Consider the following 20,314-nt stretch of genomic DNA (forward strand, 5'->3'; position numbering starts at 1 on the left):
ATGACATTCCTGGCTTTGCACAATTGAAAGAACATTGACATGGTAGTGTAGTATCTCAGACTTTTCATTTCTGTTCTATTCTAATTTAGTATTCGTTATAATATCAATGCTTACCTTACTCTGTTTATTCGTCACAAGAGATGTCTTAATATCACAACTTTATGGTCCTTTGAAAGCAATGAATACTTAAACCTTTGATTACACAATGTGTTTACTGTTTTAAGTTCGTCAGCTCGTCAGCTCGTCAAAGATAATAAAGCTTATGATGGTTAATTGTATTTAAAAGATAATTCTTTCGGATGAATGCGAATATGATTATCACAAATCTAGTTATGACGACGACAAACTTTCTTCGATTACAGCTAAACATTGTCTATAATTCAGAAATAAAATAATTTTATAACAAAATAAACAAACTCCCAGGTGAATTTAAGAGGCGGACTTAATATACTTAAAGTAACATAGGCCGTTAGTTTTCTAGTTTGAATGGTTCAACGGTTGTTATTTCAGGACCTTTTACAGCGGACTATGCAGTTTGGGTTTTGTCTAACAGATACCCAAAGTTGTTAGTTTCTATGTAATTTGGTCCCTGTTTTGAGGGTTGTCAATTGTACCACATCTGCGTATTCTGATATTTATTGTGTTGACAACATACTTCAGCTAATTTTGTGTGTTTTTATCTTCTTAGCTTTTATTTCAACTGTTCAAGATATGAAGAGGAAAAACTAATTACTATGATATAAATTATTTTCTTCTGCAATCTGCCAATTTTTGTTCAAATAACAGGTAGACTTTACGTTTTGGCTTTATTTATACCTGACAATGACAATGAGGGTCGACATAAAACAAAAGTTTACGAGAAAAGAGATGATTACAGCTCCCCAAATGTGAACTGTCCATGTCTATGTAGCAAAATTCCAGCAGCGCCTAGATACGGAGTATATATCTCCAAATAGATACGATATTCCCGGGCTTGTATTTCCTATCATAATTTCCTTGATAGAAAGTGGCTGCTCACAAGGTACTATTAAACAAAGAGTTCCAAATGGTGATTTTCGTAAATTTTACAGACGCCATCAAGAGTTTGTTGACCGTTATGGAATATCCGTTTCACAGATGATAGCGGATATGTTCCTTATGCTGTAGCTACAATCCCGTTCCCTCTTCACGAATTTGACCCACCGAATAAGACTTATTGTTGGCTTTGTAATAACATGATCAACACTACGGGTGCCACATTTAGAACAGGATCTGCTTACTCATGTTACTCTGTCACATCGCCTGAGGTCACTCCCAGTTTTTGAGGGGACCGTGTTGCTAAGTCTTTTTTCTATGTTGTATTTTGTGAACTATTGTTTGTCTGTCTTTTTCTTTTGATGTCATGGCATTGTCAGTTTATTTTCGATTAATGAGTGTGACTGTCCCTCTGATGTATGTCCCCCTATTTTGTCAGTCACTATTAGTTTTTGAAAATTTATTTTTGATAAAAACTGTTCAATAACTTTGATGTTGATAACATAATCTTTGTCCGACATATTTACAACGTGTCCCGATTTAAAGATTTATAACCTAGACATTCATTAGAACCTAATGGATCTGTATGGGGGAAAAATACATGCAACGGAATTTACTTAGGATTTTTAAATTATTATTAAAAAAGATACTTGATATGACATTAAAGCTGGGATCAGCTGTTGCAATCACGGATTTTCTATCAAGTTATGATTTCCGTACAAACAACTTTAGAAGCATTATAATAAAGTTAGTAAGTGAGTAATATATATTGTATCAGCAAAAACTAAAAATAGATTAAATTTTAATGTTGTGACATATACATGATATATTGGTTGTTTTTTTTTTTTTTTTTCAAATGGTTTAACTTTTAAAGCAATATACAATTACCTTTCCTAAGAATTTAATGCGTATCAAAAGCGAGACTTGATATGACATTAAGGATTGGATTACTTGTATCATTGAGGGATTTCTATAAAGTTATGATTTCCGTATAAACAACATCAGAAGTATTAAAAGAAAGTAAGTCAGTAATAATATCATATATCATAGCTGAGAGAAAATAGTTAACCGACTTCAATTCTCATAACAATTTTCAATAATTTGTTCCTCAGTATTGTCATGATTATACAATTTATGTACAATTGAATTGGATAAATTGATAAACGATCCAAAAAAATTAGGTACAAACTGTCTTATAGGCAAACTTGATTTAGATGGAATAACTTTAAACTTTCCAACAACATGTTCTTTTGGTATTTTAACAGATTGTAATAATTTAACAGATTTTCCTCTTATACCAAATTGCTACGTTTTGTCCCATAGAGGGGTTATATCAGCCGTTATTGGCAGAACTCTTTTGAATTTTTTGTCCCCAGTGCTCTTCAACTTTATATACTTGTTTGGCTTTCAAACTACTTTGACGAAACGCGCGTCTGGCGTATAAAAATGTAAGCCTGGTATTTGTAATAAAATATTAGACTAAGTGTCAGTTTGCATGTCGGGTGATGCATGCATTGCACTTTATGTCTACCCTGTCTACGTATAAGGTCTATTTTTGAGTTCAACATTGTTTTCTCATTTTGTGTTATTACTAGGGTTTTTTTTCTATTCCAAATCGATTGACTAGATTGGAACATCGGTAAACTGCCTTAATTAATGCCTTTTGGGTTATAAGCTCTTCACATATTTATATTTTCTCTGTGTTTTTGTTGGATGCTTTTCTATCTGTATCCATCTGATGAGTTAAGTCTTAATCATGGTTGAGCCGTTGTCGAAATTACATACAAACAAAACCTGGAGAGCTTTTATATATTTCATATGAAAATGGCAATGAGCTTGATGGTCGTAGTATGAACGTAGTCAGGTTATTAGAAGAGCATGATGAGGACGACATGGGCGTGCTTAAATCGAACTATGGTCTTGAACAGCGTGATGTAAACGTGATATAGTCGTATTGGAAACGTAGATGGGTCGCGGTGAGAACGTAATGGTTGTAATGGGATCGTAGTAACGTCGCTGTGAGATCGTAGCGCAATCTCTCATAATAGAATCACGCTTTCGCTACGCCCTCGCTACGATGGTACAGCGACCTTTGCGATCTTATCACGACCTTACTTCGCTCTCAGTACGCTTCTACTACGACATAATTTCGCCACGACCGCACCACGATTGTTTTGAACATGTTCAAAGTTTGCCACGCTCATCACGTTCTTAAATACCTCACCACGACCGTATTACGAACTTACTGCGATCTACTCGATCGCACTACGATCGTCAAAATTTTCCTTTTATTTTACAGACCGTAGTGCGATCGTGGCCTAGTGGGACTGCGTTATTAGAACAAAGACCTAATGTTGTACATATATATAGTTCATTTTACGAAATGATGCATGAGTATTATAAAAAAGAAGATGTGTTATGATTGCCAATGAGACAACTATCCACAAAAGACCAAAATGACACAGACATTAACAACTATAGGTCACCGTACGGCCTTCAACAATGAGCAAAGCTCATACCGCATAGTCAGCTATAATAGGCCAGTGATATTGTTGGCTTTTTCAAAACTACCTCTACCCTTTTTTGGGGGGAAATATGCATAATTTTCATCAAATTGGGAATTTTAGAATAGAATGAAATTCAAAACAGTGTGGCTGTGCCATTGATTGACACATTAAATTCATCCATTGACTGGGACAATTTAGGTGAACGTTTGTATGTAACGACCACTGTTCACTATGTACTTTTTAAAGACACTTAAACTATGGGGTCACCAAAGGTTCTCAACAACTTAATAAAGTAATTCGAAAAATTAATCAGAAATAACACGATGTTTTGATTTATATCAATTATATAAATCAAAATATAAAGGTTATTTCTGATTAATTTTTCCAATTATTTTATAATTAAAGGCGTTAAGAAACCTTTGGCGACCCCACAGTTTAAATGTCTATCGTAGGTACGTCGTGAACAGTGGTCGTTACAGACAAACGTTAACGTAAATTGTCCCAGTCAATGGATGAATTTAATGTGTCAATCAATGGCCACAGCCACACTGTGTTGAATTTCATTCTAAACCATGAATTTGAATGAAACTTCAATTTACAGACCCCATTTCAAGAGTCAAACCCTGCTTTGAAATAAGACTCCTTTTTGTCAGTGATGATACATAAATAGACCCTCAAATCTGCACATATAGTAATTTATGCATGAAAAAAGTATAAATGAGTGTTTTTCAGTTTGAATTCATGCAAAATTACTACTGAAACTGCACTGTTTGGGAAAAAAGTTGTCTTTTTGGGAATAATTTCAAGCCATTTTTTTTTCAAATTGGGATTCTTCACCAGGGGGAAAAAGCCTTTATTCTCAATTAATTTAAGGCAAACAATATCACTGTAAGCCCCGATAAGACAATGCAAAACAATTCAAACGAGAAAACTAACGGCCTTATTTATGTAAAAAAAAATGAACGAAAAACAAATATGTAACACATAAACAAACGACAACCACTGAATTACAGGCTCCTGACTTGCGACAGACACATACATAAATAATATGGCGGGGTTAAACATGTTAGCGGGATCCCAACCCTCCCCCTAACCTGGGACAGTGGTATAACTGTAATCTATTTTCTAAAAATAACTTAAATTTATGATCATACATATCAATAAATTCGACACAATCAACTGACTACGAAATGCATCATATCATGCCTCATTTCATTTAGTCTGTGACAAAGGAAAACTAAACGATCCATTTTCGAACATCAATTTCGTGATTTCGATTATACTAAAAAAAAAACTTGAAGATAATTTATACAACTTCATGAACTTAAAAAAGTGAATGTTTGCATATATAAACACTGGTACACATTGAATGACAAAATTAGCTAGCCTGCTAAGGATTATGGGAAATACCACCTATCTTTTTTTACTGGGACTAGTAGTACATATAGTTAGCTTTTATGAAGGTAAGGCTTGTAAGCAGTTTTGTAATATTATACACTGAGAAACGGTATGTTGTCTATGAAATTAAACTTATTTTCCTAGCATTTTGATATATTTAAAAGGAAAAGCAGCACTAGTTCCTGGGCGAAGTGAAAGGAATAATATTAATATATGTGTCGCAAAATAACACTTGTCGTTACTACTATACTGTCCTCGGTAGTGTGTCATTAACGAAGACGACTCAACAATTTATTTTCATTTGCAAGATCAATCTGACGTGTGCAACTAGTTGTAATTTGACGAATAGTCTTTGACGGATCCGTCCGTGTTTCTCTTTGTATACATATATAATGCTGCCAATAAAACCAAGAGACATCGAAAGATCAACATACGGTCCTAGACTAGTTCTCTGTCCTTTATCTGTTTGGCTCTGAGATACTGGTATGTTGCAAGCGTACAATAGACATGTCTCTACACCAGAAGTCAAATTCTTAACTTCTTAATCGCCAAGACTAAGACAAGTCGTTAATTTTAATAGAAAAATAAAACATATATCGTCTTTTTTGTTGTTTTATCAAATGGTGAAGACGATACGTGTACCAAAGGTCAATCAAAAACGATAATTCGAACAGACCTCACCGTAGGAAAAACCGAAGGAACGATATTCCATAAAAACTCAAGATTTTAAGCAACATGAATACCACCAAAGGAGTAGTATGAGTAAGACCCCCTTTTGGCCCCAAAATATAGCAGTTTTACAAAATTGTTAAAATGTAAACCTTTAGTTATTTATTGGACAGTAGAATGCTTCTGCTACATAAATATGGGCTGTTTTTGACAATACAATGCACATATATCCGTTACTAGCACCATTAAGTCATGCTAAATAACTGAAATCCTCAGAATTCTAGCATTTTAGTTAAATTTTAGACGGTTTTCGTGTAAAACGAAAGTGGCCGCATTCGTGTTCATCCTTAATATTGAAATGTAATTTGTATTTTATGATAATACATAACATATATAAAGGTTGAGGATGAACACGGATGCGGCCACTTTCATTTTTACCAAAAACCATCTGAAAAGTGCCTTTTTTTGGCATATTAGGTAGATTTTTCATTTTTGAGCTTGAATCGGATCGTTTTTAATGACTAAATCTGTTAAAATCTTTCACATAAACTAATTAATTCAAATAAAATAGACACTTAAGTGTTTAAAAGTGGTCAAAATCTTTCGTCAGATGAACCTGAAATTTGAGGCTAAAATCGGTCCTTACCGGACCTACTCCTTTCGTTGGTAAACTCACGAAATTCGGAATGATGATATGATTTTGCCCCTCTATTGTTACTCCTCGTGCTAATTAACGAAATTAGAAATTCGGTAATAAGTCGTATTCGGTGTAACAATCGAGAAATAGCCAGTCAAGGTCGTTAAAAACTTCCATTTGCTGCAATCGAGAAAAATACGACAGTTTTATTTTTTTCGACCAGTGGAATGTATCCATTAATTGTCATCTATGCTATACATAGCGTCTGAAAAAAACGTTTGAATGACTGACTTCAAGTAAATAATTTGAAACCTTTGATTTTTTATTTAGATTCAATAGATTTATTTTATGCAGCACTGCCATTATATTATATTTCTCGGTTGATAATATATATTTATATTAAATTTTAGCTGATGCAATATGTTCGCTATCATGTAGCTGGATTGGAAAAACTTTCATCAGAGTACAAGATAATGCCAACTTCAAATTCTCATGTGAAGATCCTTCTACTTACACGATGTCTTTAGGATACGGCAAGACCTCAACAGAGCAATGCGTGTGGTTGTCAGGTGCTTTCTTGGTCATAAGGTAAAACCCAAGTTTTTAATACTAGTATGAGTCATATTGCAAAAAGGGGGGGGGGTGATAGAAATTATATGTAGTTTTTGACAATCAATAGGATCTAGATAGGGTTTTCAGAATAAAGACTAACTGGTAAAAAGTGCAAAATAACTGACGGCTGAAAAATAGAATAGAGAAAAATGAAATGAAAAATATTAAGGATAGAGAATAACGAACCAAAAAGTAAAGCATAGAAAAAAAATGACATATTTATTATAGAATACAGAAACGAAAAACCCCCATCCAGACCCTCGTTCTTTTGTGTGCATTAAAAATGTATGGCCCTATAAATATATTTAATATATGTCGTAAATTGTCAGTGTTTGTATGTTAATTTTGGCTTATTTATTGGTCAATTTATTTATATATTACTAAGCATTTATTCTTAATTTTCGATTTCGTTCAATAAAAGCATAAATCTCAAAAATAAAAATTAAAATTGGGTCTCATTGGGGTCTAAGCGTGACGTGGGATTGCCGATTTTTTGTAAGCGTGACACGTGAAAGTCAAAGTATTGTGCCGTGAAAACGGGAAATGAAGTCTAGCGGGACACGGGAAATTACAAAAAAAATGAGAATTTGCTTACGTACATAGTGTAAGCGGGATACGGGAATCTGACAAAACAGTAAGTGGAATCCGGGATCAGAACCCCCAATGAGACCCCCTTAAAATAAAATACCGGTAATCAGTTTTACCATTTTAGAGTTATGCCCTTTACAAATTAAAAATTTGCTGAATTTTTGTTTCCGTTTTCCAACTTAATTTTGCCTCAAAAAAATATCATGACACTTTTACACGATACTTATTACAATAAAACACGGATCATGTTTGAATCTGGATAGCGTCACGTTTACCATTCTAGAGTATCTAGGTTCTTTTACAAATGGAAAATTTTCTGAATTTTTCGTTTCCGTTCTCTAACTTCAGTTTGCCTCAAACAAATGTTTTGCATACTACAACAAAACACAGATCAAATTTGATTTTTTTTTTGTGACGTCACTTTTACCATTTTAGAATTATGTGCATTTAATAAATGGGAAAATTGCCAAATTATTTGTTTTCAAACTTAAGTTTGCCCCAACCAAATATTATGAAACATGTGCACAATTCTTATTACCACAAAACTGAAATTAAGTACATATTTGGATAGTGTCCGTTCTTGTATTATGTCCCTTTGTAACGTTATATGCAAGCGAGGGCATCATCTGTGTCTCATGGACACATTCCGCATTTATTCAGTAATTAGTTGGAAAGAAATACCCTTCTTCCGCACTCGAGTACAGTACGCTACCACGAAACCACTGAGGCGACTGCAGGGGCGTAGCTGCCGTTAGGTACTTTAGGCACGTGCCTACACATATTTTTTTCACAAATATTTTTTTTTTGTTAAAAAAAATAATAAACAACGTTATATGTAGATGAACTCCAGTGAAGTTGTCACAACTCTAATTATCGAATATCATGTGTACACTAGTCTCTCGTCCTAAGTGAATGGAATATTGGATAGAAGTGAATGTTGTTTTATGTGTACCTTATATAGAAACTATAATAAAATTGAGAATGGAAATGGGGAATGTGCCAAAGAGACAACAACCCGACCACAGAAAAAACAACAGCAGAAAGTCACCAACAGGTCTTCAATGTAGCGAAAAATTCCCGCACCCGGAGGCGTCCTTCAGCTGGCCCCTAAACAAATGTATACTAGTTCAGTGATAATGAACGCCATACTAATTTCCAAATTGTACACAATAAACTAAAATTAAAATAATACTAGAACTTTGGTTCAGATCATTTCAATTCTATCAACAAAAACTTGAATGAACCTCAACTTAGACACATGAATTTTTAATTAGTTGTTGTTAGTTTTCAACCTAGTAAGCTTTCCACTTTGTCTTCACCCGACTTGCCAATGTCGGTTGTCCGTTTGACTGTGCAGGATGTATAAATACGTAGTCACGTCTGGTCAGAATGGGCACATTTAATCTTATGTCTAGTTGTAGAGAGACTGCCACTCTTTGAGGAGTTCATAGTTGGTCTACTGAAAGGCAAAGTTTCTGCTACTATCCAATAATTCATCATTTTCCAATGCATGGCATTTTCAAATTTCCAGACCTCCGTCCTGTATAACGCCTATTACAGGACTAAGATCTACGTGTAATGACCACAATTATTCAAATTCCTAAGCAGGTAGGGATTTTACAGTAGAGCGGGATATAAAGAAATACGAATTTCTTAAATTTTGTTACGTTAGTATGAACAAAACAGAACTTTTGCATTAGGCATCGACTAAGTGTGTATCTATTTGTGTGGCTAGGGTGAAGGTTTAAGAATCAAAAGATTGATGGTTGATGTCTTTATAGTGTTATTATGTAGTAATATCAGTGTTTACGTGCACGTTCCTATTTTTTTAATGAAGGATCGTCAATATGTACTATCAATTAAGTTAAACGTATATATCGATCATAACGGAATAGATTTGAAAATACCAAACAGGGTGTACTGCTTAATTAAAGGGATACAAGGATCTATGCTGGGCAGTACATATTGTAAATATTTTTTTTAATATTTGATTTTCCAATTGTACTGCGTTATTTAATTCACCATTTAGATGTTATGGTAAATTATTCATAATTCTTCGAACTTTTCATCATGTATATCATTATTATCATGATTAAATAACCAGAAAATTTAATATTTTTGTGCATAAAATTTTGCAGCCAAAACGCTGAAATCCGTTTTCCGTCGGGGGGCAAAGCCCCCCTGAACCCCTACCAGGGCTCTGCCCTGGACCTGTTGGGGGCCTTGAGCGGCCCCCAGACCCCCTGTCGATTTGTGCCCACAGTTGAATGAATACCTAGCTACGCCCCTGGACTGATTCAATACAGTTGACAGTCATTATGCCTAATATCAACTTCTTCTGACGGGCATCGGTGGCCTAGTGGTCTAAGTCGTCGAACTACTGTTTCGCTAGTCTGTCAAAACTGAGGTTTTGAGTTCGAATAGCGTACGTGACACTACCCCAATCTTAATTGACTAGGATCGACAGTTTTCCTGTCAAGGTCGGTGGTTCTCTGCAAGCACTTCTTCTATATCCACAAATTAAAATTGACTGCCACGAAATAGGACAGAAGTGATGAAAGTGACGTTAATTACCAATCAATCAATCAATCCACTTATGCTGTCTACGAATATATATATATATATCCTCGGTCTAATGCGTTCACAGTGTTACGATATTGTAATTATTGTATTTATTTATGTTGGCCTGATTTGTGTTGTGTGGCCTGATAGTTGTTTACAGAATAATCTTAGAACTGTGCAGTTTAGAAATCACTGGAACAATTACAGAATGATTGGAACTTTCCAGAATGATCCTAATAAAAGATGCGTTATATAAACTTCTACATTTTACTAGAAACTTCTGTTGGAACTTTCTAGGATGTTCCATTATAGATTGTTCTAGAATCTTCCATGACAACTATATATATACAGACACTAAAGTTAAACACTCACTCTTGGACTTAGACTTAAACATCGATAGACATTAATATTCATAGCATTTGGATTGACACTTTTATTCTGCAAACAACATCATACTGGATTGTGACCGTAATATTCAGATTGGATTCCAAAAGATATCCGGATACAGATAAAGATAAAAGATTGGACTCATATTTTGACAGTTAAGTTGACAGTAATATTTGTGTAATACTTCTTGTAAACTTTTGTATAATAAATATTGTTAAATTTTATTATTAATTTGTGTCTTTTGTTGGCTACAATTTAAAGGCGATTTCTGGCCGTAACAGAAATTGGGGGCTCGTCCGGGAGATCTGAAAATATCTTATTCAAAATTTGTTTAGTAATTTTTATTATAACTAGCCAACAAAATTATACAAAATGGCATTTGATGCCGGTAAATTTTTGAAAACGCCAGACCTGGAGGGGTTTGATAATTTAAAGAAGGAGAAATTAGTGTTGCTTGCTAAACATCTGAAATTAGATTTTAGAGTATCTATGAGAAAACAAATTATAAAAAATTTGGTTATAGACAAATTAGTGGACGCAGAAATTTTAGGTGAAGAGGCTCTTGATCTTAAGGTCGAAAACGTTGACGCCTTTAAATTAAAACAGCTTGAATTAGAACATAAACTTAAATTAAAAGAACTGGAAATGAAGGAGACAGAAAAAATAAAAGAACTTGAAATGAAGGAAAGGTTGGAAATGGATAAAAAAGAAAAAGAAGATGAATTTAAATTAAAAGAACCTGAAATGAAGTTAAAAGAACTTGAAATGAAGGAAAGGCTAGAGATGGAGAAAATGAAAATTGAAATGGTCAAGGAAGAAAGCAACACTGAAGTCCAGCCTAAATCAGAATATTTTGATGCAGCAAAAAATATACGTTTGGTTCTCAGATTTTGTGAAAAATCAGTCGATAAATATTTTCAACAGTTTGAGAAAATTGCTCATAATTTGAATTGGCCAAAGCCATATTGGACTACAATGCTACAAAGTGTTTTTGAGGGTAAGGCCGCTGAAATATACTCCGCACTTCCAACAGAAAAAAGTTTAGATTATGACACGGTAAAACAGGAAGTTTTAAAAGCTTATGAGCTTGTACCAGAAGCATATAGACAGAAATTTAGATCTTATAAAAAGTTTGATTCACAAACCTATGTGGAATTTGCTCGGGAAAAAGAAGATCTATTTGATAAATGGCTTAATTCAAAGAAAACAGATAACAATTTTGATAACCTAAGACAATTGATGTTATTAGAAGAGTTCAAACAATGTGTTCATTTAGAATTAAAAACACATTTAGACGACAAAACTGTTGGGACAATTCATGATGCAGCTGTAATTTCAGATAATTATACCCTTTCACATAAAAGAAGTTTCAAGGGTCAAAATTTTAATACTTCAAGTGGAAATTACAAAAATCGAAGCACTGAGCGTACTGATAGTAAGCCTGTTGCACAGAATAAGAGTCAGTCCAGTTATAATATGTCTAGTCCAAAATTTGATACTTTTGAGAAGAAGTCACTGATTTGTGCTTATTGTAAGAAAAATGGTCACCTGATGGCTGATTGTTTTAAACTCCAGAAGAAGAATGAACGAGATAATAAGCCAAAGTCCAGTGCTTGTACGACACCTTTTATTACCAGTACGTTGGAATGTCCTGCGAGTCAGGCTTTTAAGTCCAGTTTTTGTGATTACATGGAGGAATATAAACCCTTTATGTCTGATGGGTTTATTTCTATTGTTGATGATACCACTCTTCAGCCTATTAAGATTTTACGGGACACTGGAGCTTCTCAGTCTTTATTGTTAGAAGGTGTGTTGCCTTTGTCCGAGAAGACTTCTGTTGGTGCCTCCGTTTTGTTACAAGGTGTAGAGTTAGGTTGTATAGATGTTCCTCTCCATCGTATTTATCTGATGTCAGATTTGATAACTGGACCAGTTATTGTGGGTGTTCGTCCTAACCTCCCTGTTGAGGGTGTTACATTATTGCTAGGAAATGATCTAGCTAGGAACAAAGTGGTTGCTGAACCAATTGTTACCAGTGAACCAGTGGTGGATGTTAAATTACCTGAAGATGAAGCTGAATTGTATCCAGCTTGTGTTGTAACTAGGGCGATGGCTAGAAAACAACAAGATGAGGATTTGCAAGAAAACCAGTTTGATTACATTGACCTTTCTGATACTTTCCTAGCCGACATTGAAGGTCCTGGTAGCTCAGAAAAGGCCATAATAAGACCACCTAATGTTAACAAGAATGTAATTATGCCATGGCCAGACATAAACAGTCATTCATTAAACAGAAAGAACCTTTTCGAAGAACAAAATAAAGACCCTGAGGTTCTTCAGCTCTGCAAGAGGGCTCAACCACAGGAGGAAGCAGACAAAGTGGCTGAATGCTATTTCCATCAGGACGGCATTTTAATGAGGAAGTGGAGGCCTCCTGATGCTACCCCAGAAGAGGAATGGAGAGTGGTATACCAAGTGGTGGTGCCTAAAGTTTATAGGCAAGAAATTATTGGTCTTGCCCATGACACCCCCTTGGCTGGACACTTAGGTATAAGAAAGACTTGCCTTAAGATCTTGCAGCATTTCTACTGGCCAAGACTTAGAAATGATGTTGCAGAATACTGCAAATCCTGTCATATATGCCAGGTTGTTGGTAAGCCTAACCAGAAAATACCACCAGCACCACTTCTGCCTATTCCAGCCTTTGACGAACCTTTCAGCAGAGTTCTAATTGACTGCGTTGGACCTTTACCGACCAAAACTGGAAATGCGTATTTATTGACAATCATGTGTACATCCACTCGCTTTCCTGAGGCTATTCCGCTAAGAAATATCAAGACACCTACTATTGTCAAAGCTCTTATCAAATTTTTCAAGTTAGTAGGACTTCCTAAGTCTATACAGTCCGACCAGGGATCAAATTTCATGTCAGGTTTATTTCAGCAAGTCGTGTACCAGTTAGGGATTGCTCAGTATAGATCAAGTGCGTACCATCCAGAATCTCAAGGTGCCGTAGAACGTTTTCATCAAACATTGAAGAACATGATTAGAACTTTTTGTCTTCAATTTGACAGAGACTGGGATGATGGAGTTCACTTTCTACTTTTTGCAGTCCGAGAGGCTGTTCAAGAATCCCTTGGATTTAGTCCCTTTGAGTTGGTATTTGGCCATACTGTAAGGGGACCGTTAAAATTGATTAAGGAAAAGTGGCTTACTGAACATACTGACTTGAATCTTTTAGACTATGTATCTAGATTTAAAGAAAAATTGTATACTGCTTGTCAAATTGCTCAGAAAAACTTAAACATGTACAGAACAAGATGAAAATATGGTATGATAAAGATGCCAGGGACAGAGTTTTTGAGCCTGGTGATAGGGTACTTGTATTTTTGCCAGTCCCTGGACATCCTTTACAGGCTAAATATTGTGGTCCTTATACAATAGAGAGTAAAATCAATGATTTGAATTATATTGTAAAAACTCCATGTCGGCGTAAACAAAACAGAGTGTGTCATATTAATATGTTAAAACCATATTTTGAGCGTACTAATGAATGTGAGAGTAAACCAGTTGCCACGTTAGGCATGGTTAAATTTGAGAACAATCATGACAAACCAGATGTAATTGAACCACCTTTTAGTTCTAAAACTATCGAAGAGACAGTTAGATTGAAAAATTCAGAAATTTTGTCAAATTTAGACTCAAAACTTGCACATCTGTCTTTTGATCGTAGAGAAGAAATAAAAACTTTGGTATTTTCTTTTAAAAATCTTTTTCCAGATGTGCCAAACAAAACCACTCCTGTTTGTCATGATGTTGATGTAGGAGATGCTTCTCCAATTAAGCAACATCCTTACCGGCTCAATCCACTCAAACTTGAAGCTATGAGAAAAGAAATTAAATATATGCTTGACAATGATATTATTGAGCCGAGTAACAGTGAATGGAGCTCTCCTTGTCTCCTTGTGCCAAAACCAGATAAAACCTTTCGTTTCGTGACTGATTTCAGAAAAGTAAATTCAGTCTCAAAATCTGATTCCTATCCGATTCCAAGGATAAATGATTGTATTGACAACATTGGTCAAGCAAAATTTGTGAGCAAATTTGATTTGTTGAAAGGTTATTGGCAAGTTCCATTGACACAGAGAGCTCGTGAAATATCAGCTTTTGTTACACCAGATGGCTTATTTCAATATACTGTAATGCCATGTGGCATGAAAAGTGCAACAGCTACATTTCAAAGAATGATCAATAATGTTATAAAAGATTTGAACTGTTGTTATGCTTATATTGATGATCTAATTGTATGTAGTGATAGCTGGGAACAGCATTTAACACATTTGTATGATACTTTTGATAGATTGTCACAATCAAATTTGACTGTTAATCTTGGTAAAAGTGAATTTTGTCAGGCCACTGTTGATTATTTAGGGCATACAGTTGGCCAAGGTCAAGTGAAACCTATTATGGCTAAAGTAGAAGCCATTTCCAAATTTCCTCCTCCTACAAATAGAAAACAACTTATGAGATATTTAGGCATGATTGGATTTTACAGAAAATTTGGTTCAAATTTTGCTACTGTGGTTCAACCATTAACTCATCTTTTACGAAAAGATTCTAAATTTATCTGGAGTGAAAATTGTCAAAACGCTTTTGAAAAGAGCAAATCACTTTTAATTAATAGTCCAGTTCTGATTACTCCAGACTTTGAAAAACAATTTAAACTTGCCGTTGATGCAAGCGATGTAGGAATTGGAGCTGTTTTATATCAAGAGACAGATGATAATGTTGAGAAACCTATATCATATTTTTCCAAGAAATTAGATAAACATCAGAAAAATTATTCAACTATTGAAAAAGAGTGTTTTGCAATGTTGTCAGCACTTCGACATTTTGATGTATATTTGAATCCCACTGTATATCCTATTCTTGTTTGTACTGATCATAATCCTCTCACCTTCATACATAAAATGAGAAATAAGAATCAGAGGTTGACTAGGTGGAGTTTATTGTTACAGGAATATGATGTAATTGTAAAACATATCAAGGGTAAAGATAATGTAATAGCAGATGCTTTATCTAGAGCTTATTAAAACACTTTGTATATACTATGTATTTTTGTTCATTTTATTCATGATAAGTTTTTGTTACACTAAAACTTCTTTTAAGGGGGGAGGTGTTACGATATTGTAATTATTGTATTTATTTATGTTGGCCTGATTTGTGTTGTGTGGCCTGATAGTTGTTTACAGAATAATCTTAGAACTGTGCAGTTTAGAAATCACTGGAACAATTACAGAATGATTGGAACTTTCCAGAATGATCCTAATAAAAGAAGCGTTATATAAACTTCTACATTTTACTAGAAACTTCTGTTGGAACTTTCTAGGATGTTCCATTATAGATTGTTCTAGAATCTTCCATGACAACTATATATATACAGACACTAAAGTTAAACACTCACTCTTGGACTTAGACTTAAACATCGATAGACATTAATATTCATAGCATTTGGATTGACACTTTTATTCTGCAAACAACATCATACTGGATTGTGACCGTAATATTCAGATTGATTCCAAAAGATATCCGGATACAGATAAAGATAAAAGATTGGACTCATATTTTGACAGTTAAGTTGACAGTAATATTTGTGTAATACTTCTTGTAAACTTTTGTATAATAAATATTGTTAAATGTTATTATTGATTTGTGTCTTTTGTTGGCTACAATTTAAAGGCGATTTCTGGCCGTAACAACAGGTTAAAATGTAAGTAACATCAATAAGTTATCTTATATAAGATAACCGTATCGGCAATCCTTGGTAAAATCCGCTACTCTCCTTCTATCCTAGAAGAAGGTACGGAATCGGCCGAGTTGTGACGAATGATAAGATAATATACTTTCATAGGTATTTAAAAAGGCACGTGTAAAAGTGAACGATGATTCGTATTTCAGAAGGAATCAACATGAATACAGATGTTGGAAGATAGGACATGATGATAATGTCCATGTTTCTACTTTTGTAACACCATGGCGTGAGTATTTTTACACAGTATCCCGATCTGAAATCTGCACAGGGATTCGTATCCCGAGTAGAAATTAAACTTTGTTTAGTGTAATTCATAAGTAAAATCTTAATCCGATTTCCTCGGAGGATTATGCTGATGATCTATATTCCACTTATCAACCGAAATGTGGATCCATTTGCTAATTTTGGATCGACATACCCGGTATGAGTTTTGGGAAAGATTTGAATTATTTTGCCGAGTCTTTCCTAAGGCTTCAATTTTGTCAAAATAAGTTTATAAACATTGATGATGAATTATTCATGTGAACTTCAATTAAACACCTTAGCTTGAGATGGATAACGCATGAATTGTCCGTGTTAAGTTATTTTAAGGAAAAAATTGTCAACATTGAAAGTGAAACAAAGGTAAATCATTTGATTGACTGATTCGGTCCACAAAAATTCATTCGTATACATGTACATGATTTGATTATTAAGTAAAACGGCGTAAAAGTGAGATCAGTCGTAGAAAAGTCGAGAAATTCGATAATTAGTGTTACAGTAGTAATGTCAGCCGGAAAGTTGGTATTTGAATTGTGAATGATTAATAATTCAACTAAAATTATTTCAGGATTTTTCAAGCAACCACCAGCGACAATATGTGACGTCTGTGGGGGATTCCAGAAGAAAGCAGTAGTTCACTTTGGTAATTATGTTATTATTCGTGTGATTAATTTGAGGGAAAAAAGTAAACTACACGGTCTCAAAATAACGATTCAAACTACGAAGCAACTGTAATGAGATTTGGTATATATGCTAACATGTATGACACGACTATCAATAGTCCACAGGATAAACAATTTATGCATACAGTATAGCCATTCGCCAATCCTCGGTAGAATCCGCTACTCTTCTTCTATTCCTAGGCTGTAATACGGTATGTGATATGCGTCTACGCCTTACATTTCTTCGTCAGAAGATGAACCGGTTTACTGCTAGTGCTAATATTTTTATTACTTTATTCCCCTCCTTTACAGGATATCAGTAACGGAAACCTACGTATCACGGACGAGGTGAGATGAGGGTACGAAATCGACCGAGTTGAGTCGAATGACCGTATAGCTAATAGTTTTTAAAGTCTCTAGTATGAAAAACAATGCTATTAACATGCATGCATTTTTCCATATCGATGTTTATCTGTTTTTTAAAAATGAAATTTGGGAAATTCATTTTATTTTAACAACTTTTTTTACATAAGATAACTAACATTTTGTTTAATTCACTTAGTAATAGTGATACATATTTTCGCCCTTTGTACTCAAATTTTATGAAAATGATTTCAAAACCGTCATTCTATTCGTCATATGCTAAAGTTTCGTTGTTAAGGTGGTACCTAACACTACATGTACAGGGAGATAACTCTGTAAAATCAGCAGAACGTTTTAATGACGTTGTGTTTTTAAGGGGATATTAAACTTCTCAGTGATCAAAATGAGTGTTTGTCAAACTGCTATATAACCAGTGTAATTTTTCTGATTAAACGGTTGGTTCAATTTTTTTGATATTTTTATATTTTTGTCAAAGGGTCAAAGTAAATACTTTGTCAAAATTTAAAGAAAATTGAACTAGCCAAATTAATTTTAGTCGAGTCAGTTGTTAGGTACCACCTTAATTAGTGGTCGTTGTTAATTATTGGTCAAATTTTTTTTTAGTTCAAGGCAGTAAACCAAACAGTGAGTATTTTCATCTTTGTTTTTAAGTTTCTCTAAGGATGAAGGCATCATTATCAAAATAACATATGTTTGTATCAACATTTTGATAATCTAAATAAAGGGAAGAAGAAATATATTTTAAACTAATTAAGGGCCGCAAAGGACATACACATTTAATTATTAAATAACATCAATAATTGCCAGTGAGATTAAAACAAATGACAGTCAATGAAATCAAGTGATATAGCCCAATATTTTATGATACACAATGCAAAAAAAATTATAAATACTCATATAAAATATAAATATAAAGTTGTCTATCAAGAAGGTTAATGTGGTATATTTACCAATAAGACAACTCTTCATCAAGAGACGAAAGGACCCAAAAATTAACAACAACAAATGGAAGTTTGTAACGACCTTGCACGGTCGGTAAAAAATAACAACTATAGGTAACCGTACGGCCTTCAAAACTGACTAAGCCTCGTACCGCATTCAGCTATAAAAGGCCCCGAAATGACAAATTATTCTCTATTCTGTAAACCTCATTGAGACCCTCCATTGATGAAAGAGGTTTTTTTTTACCTTAAACCAGGTAAAAAAGATTTTGTAAGACTTTCAGTTTACCGTCCCGCTTCTGATAACTATAGGTCATTTTTTGTATACATCACCATTTCAGTAATAGATATGTTTGTTTATGGTTTTCGTGCTTTCTACTTATTCAGCTGTTCTTTTTTTTCTCATTATCTAGAACACGTGATCGAACGTCGTAAGTATAAACTATTTTATTTCTTTTTTAGAATGTTTTTTTTATTGACTGCATATTTCAGAGCTATAAAAGTATGAACGCAGTGAATTTGAGGGTAAATATAAACGTCAACGAAACAATAATCGAACAACAAAAGTACAGAAAGTTTGTTGTGTTGTTGTTTAATTGTATTATTAAACTTTTAAAAAGGCATCATTTACAAATTGTGTGCAAATAAGTTAAGACTATCCCAGTAAAATTCATCCTCTAATGGTTGTGGCATGTTATTTATTTCCAACATGAATATATATTTCTCGTTTCATACTTTACTAAGTGGAATATGAGTAATGATGCAAAAATGCGTTAATTCGTGGAATTTATCAAAGAAAATCTGTCCATTCTCCAAGTAGCTTGCTTGACACAAATTCAGGAGTTCGTGAGCTCGATCATCGGCATGACAAAACCAAATACTTACAAAATTCATTTCGCATACACTTATTATATCGTTATGATATTTATATAATATTTGCCACTGGACGTTACATCAATTCATTATTATTATCATCGTGTGTAAAGAATATATTGTATTCCCAAGATGTCGATTGAATTTCTCGATAAATTTAATAATGCGACAGAACATGCAATACCTCTTTATTAGATTCATCATGAGAATTTTTGTATATCTATAATACTAAAATAACGAGGTCCAATTTGTCAGCCGTCATGGGGTAAAAACGACAAATCAAAGAATTCAACTTTATATATATAGCTAATATAGGACAATGGTGTAGATTAAAAATTACACCACTCCAGACCCTTTTGTTTTCCACATAATTAATATTGCCAAAATTTAACAAGTTCCGGGTCGAATCCGATATCGATACCAATAATATATTCACCTGTTACCTTTAACCCTATCTGTACGTTCCTCATCTGACCGGCGCACCACCAAACGGTGTATTTAGGATTTTGCTAAATACACGGGTCATAATCAGAGGGTTGACATTACTAAATTCAATCATTGTCAAATTGTTACCTGTACCAATAGTATACTCACCTGTTACCTATTACCTTATCTGTAAGTTCCGCATCGGACAGGTGCATCATCAAACGGTGTATTTAGGATTTTGATATATACACGGGTCATAATCACACTACTAAATTCAATCATTGTCAAATTGTTCCCTATTGTAGTATTTTCATCAGTAAGACTTTCTACGATAACAATACGAATACTTAAAAAATCTGAACTTAAAATAAGGCGTATAGATACAGTTTTCAATTTTTTAGAGGGCATGACGTAAAACAGCGAATCAAAGAATTTAACTTTATTTATAACAAATATAGGACAATGCTTTGTTTGAAAAATACTCCAACCAACTTTCCAAATAATTTATATTACCAATAATTGATAGGTTCCAGGTCGACGGGTTCAAGCAGAAAGATTTGAAAGCAGAGAAAACTGTGTAT

At 34.0% G+C, this 20,314-nt stretch overlaps 1 protein-coding gene across 1 annotated transcript; it reads left to right on the forward strand.

Moving 5' to 3' along the window:
- Positions 1-4,858: 4,858 nt before the first annotated feature.
- Positions 4,859-18,143, forward strand: LOC139489351 (uncharacterized). The gene is made up of 5 exons (XM_071275659.1): positions 4,859-4,984; positions 6,636-6,813; positions 16,333-16,412; positions 17,016-17,090; positions 18,097-18,143. The coding sequence occupies exons 1-5, from the start codon at positions 4,891-4,893 to the stop codon at positions 18,141-18,143; spliced, it is 474 nt and encodes a 157-aa protein (XP_071131760.1). The 5' UTR covers positions 4,859-4,890.
- The last annotated feature ends 2,171 nt before the right edge of the window (positions 18,144-20,314 follow it).

The sequence above is a fragment of the Mytilus edulis genome, chromosome 9 (genome assembly GCF_963676685.1).
Source record: "Mytilus edulis chromosome 9, xbMytEdul2.2, whole genome shotgun sequence".
Taxonomy (NCBI): Eukaryota; Metazoa; Mollusca; class Bivalvia; order Mytilida; family Mytilidae; genus Mytilus; species Mytilus edulis.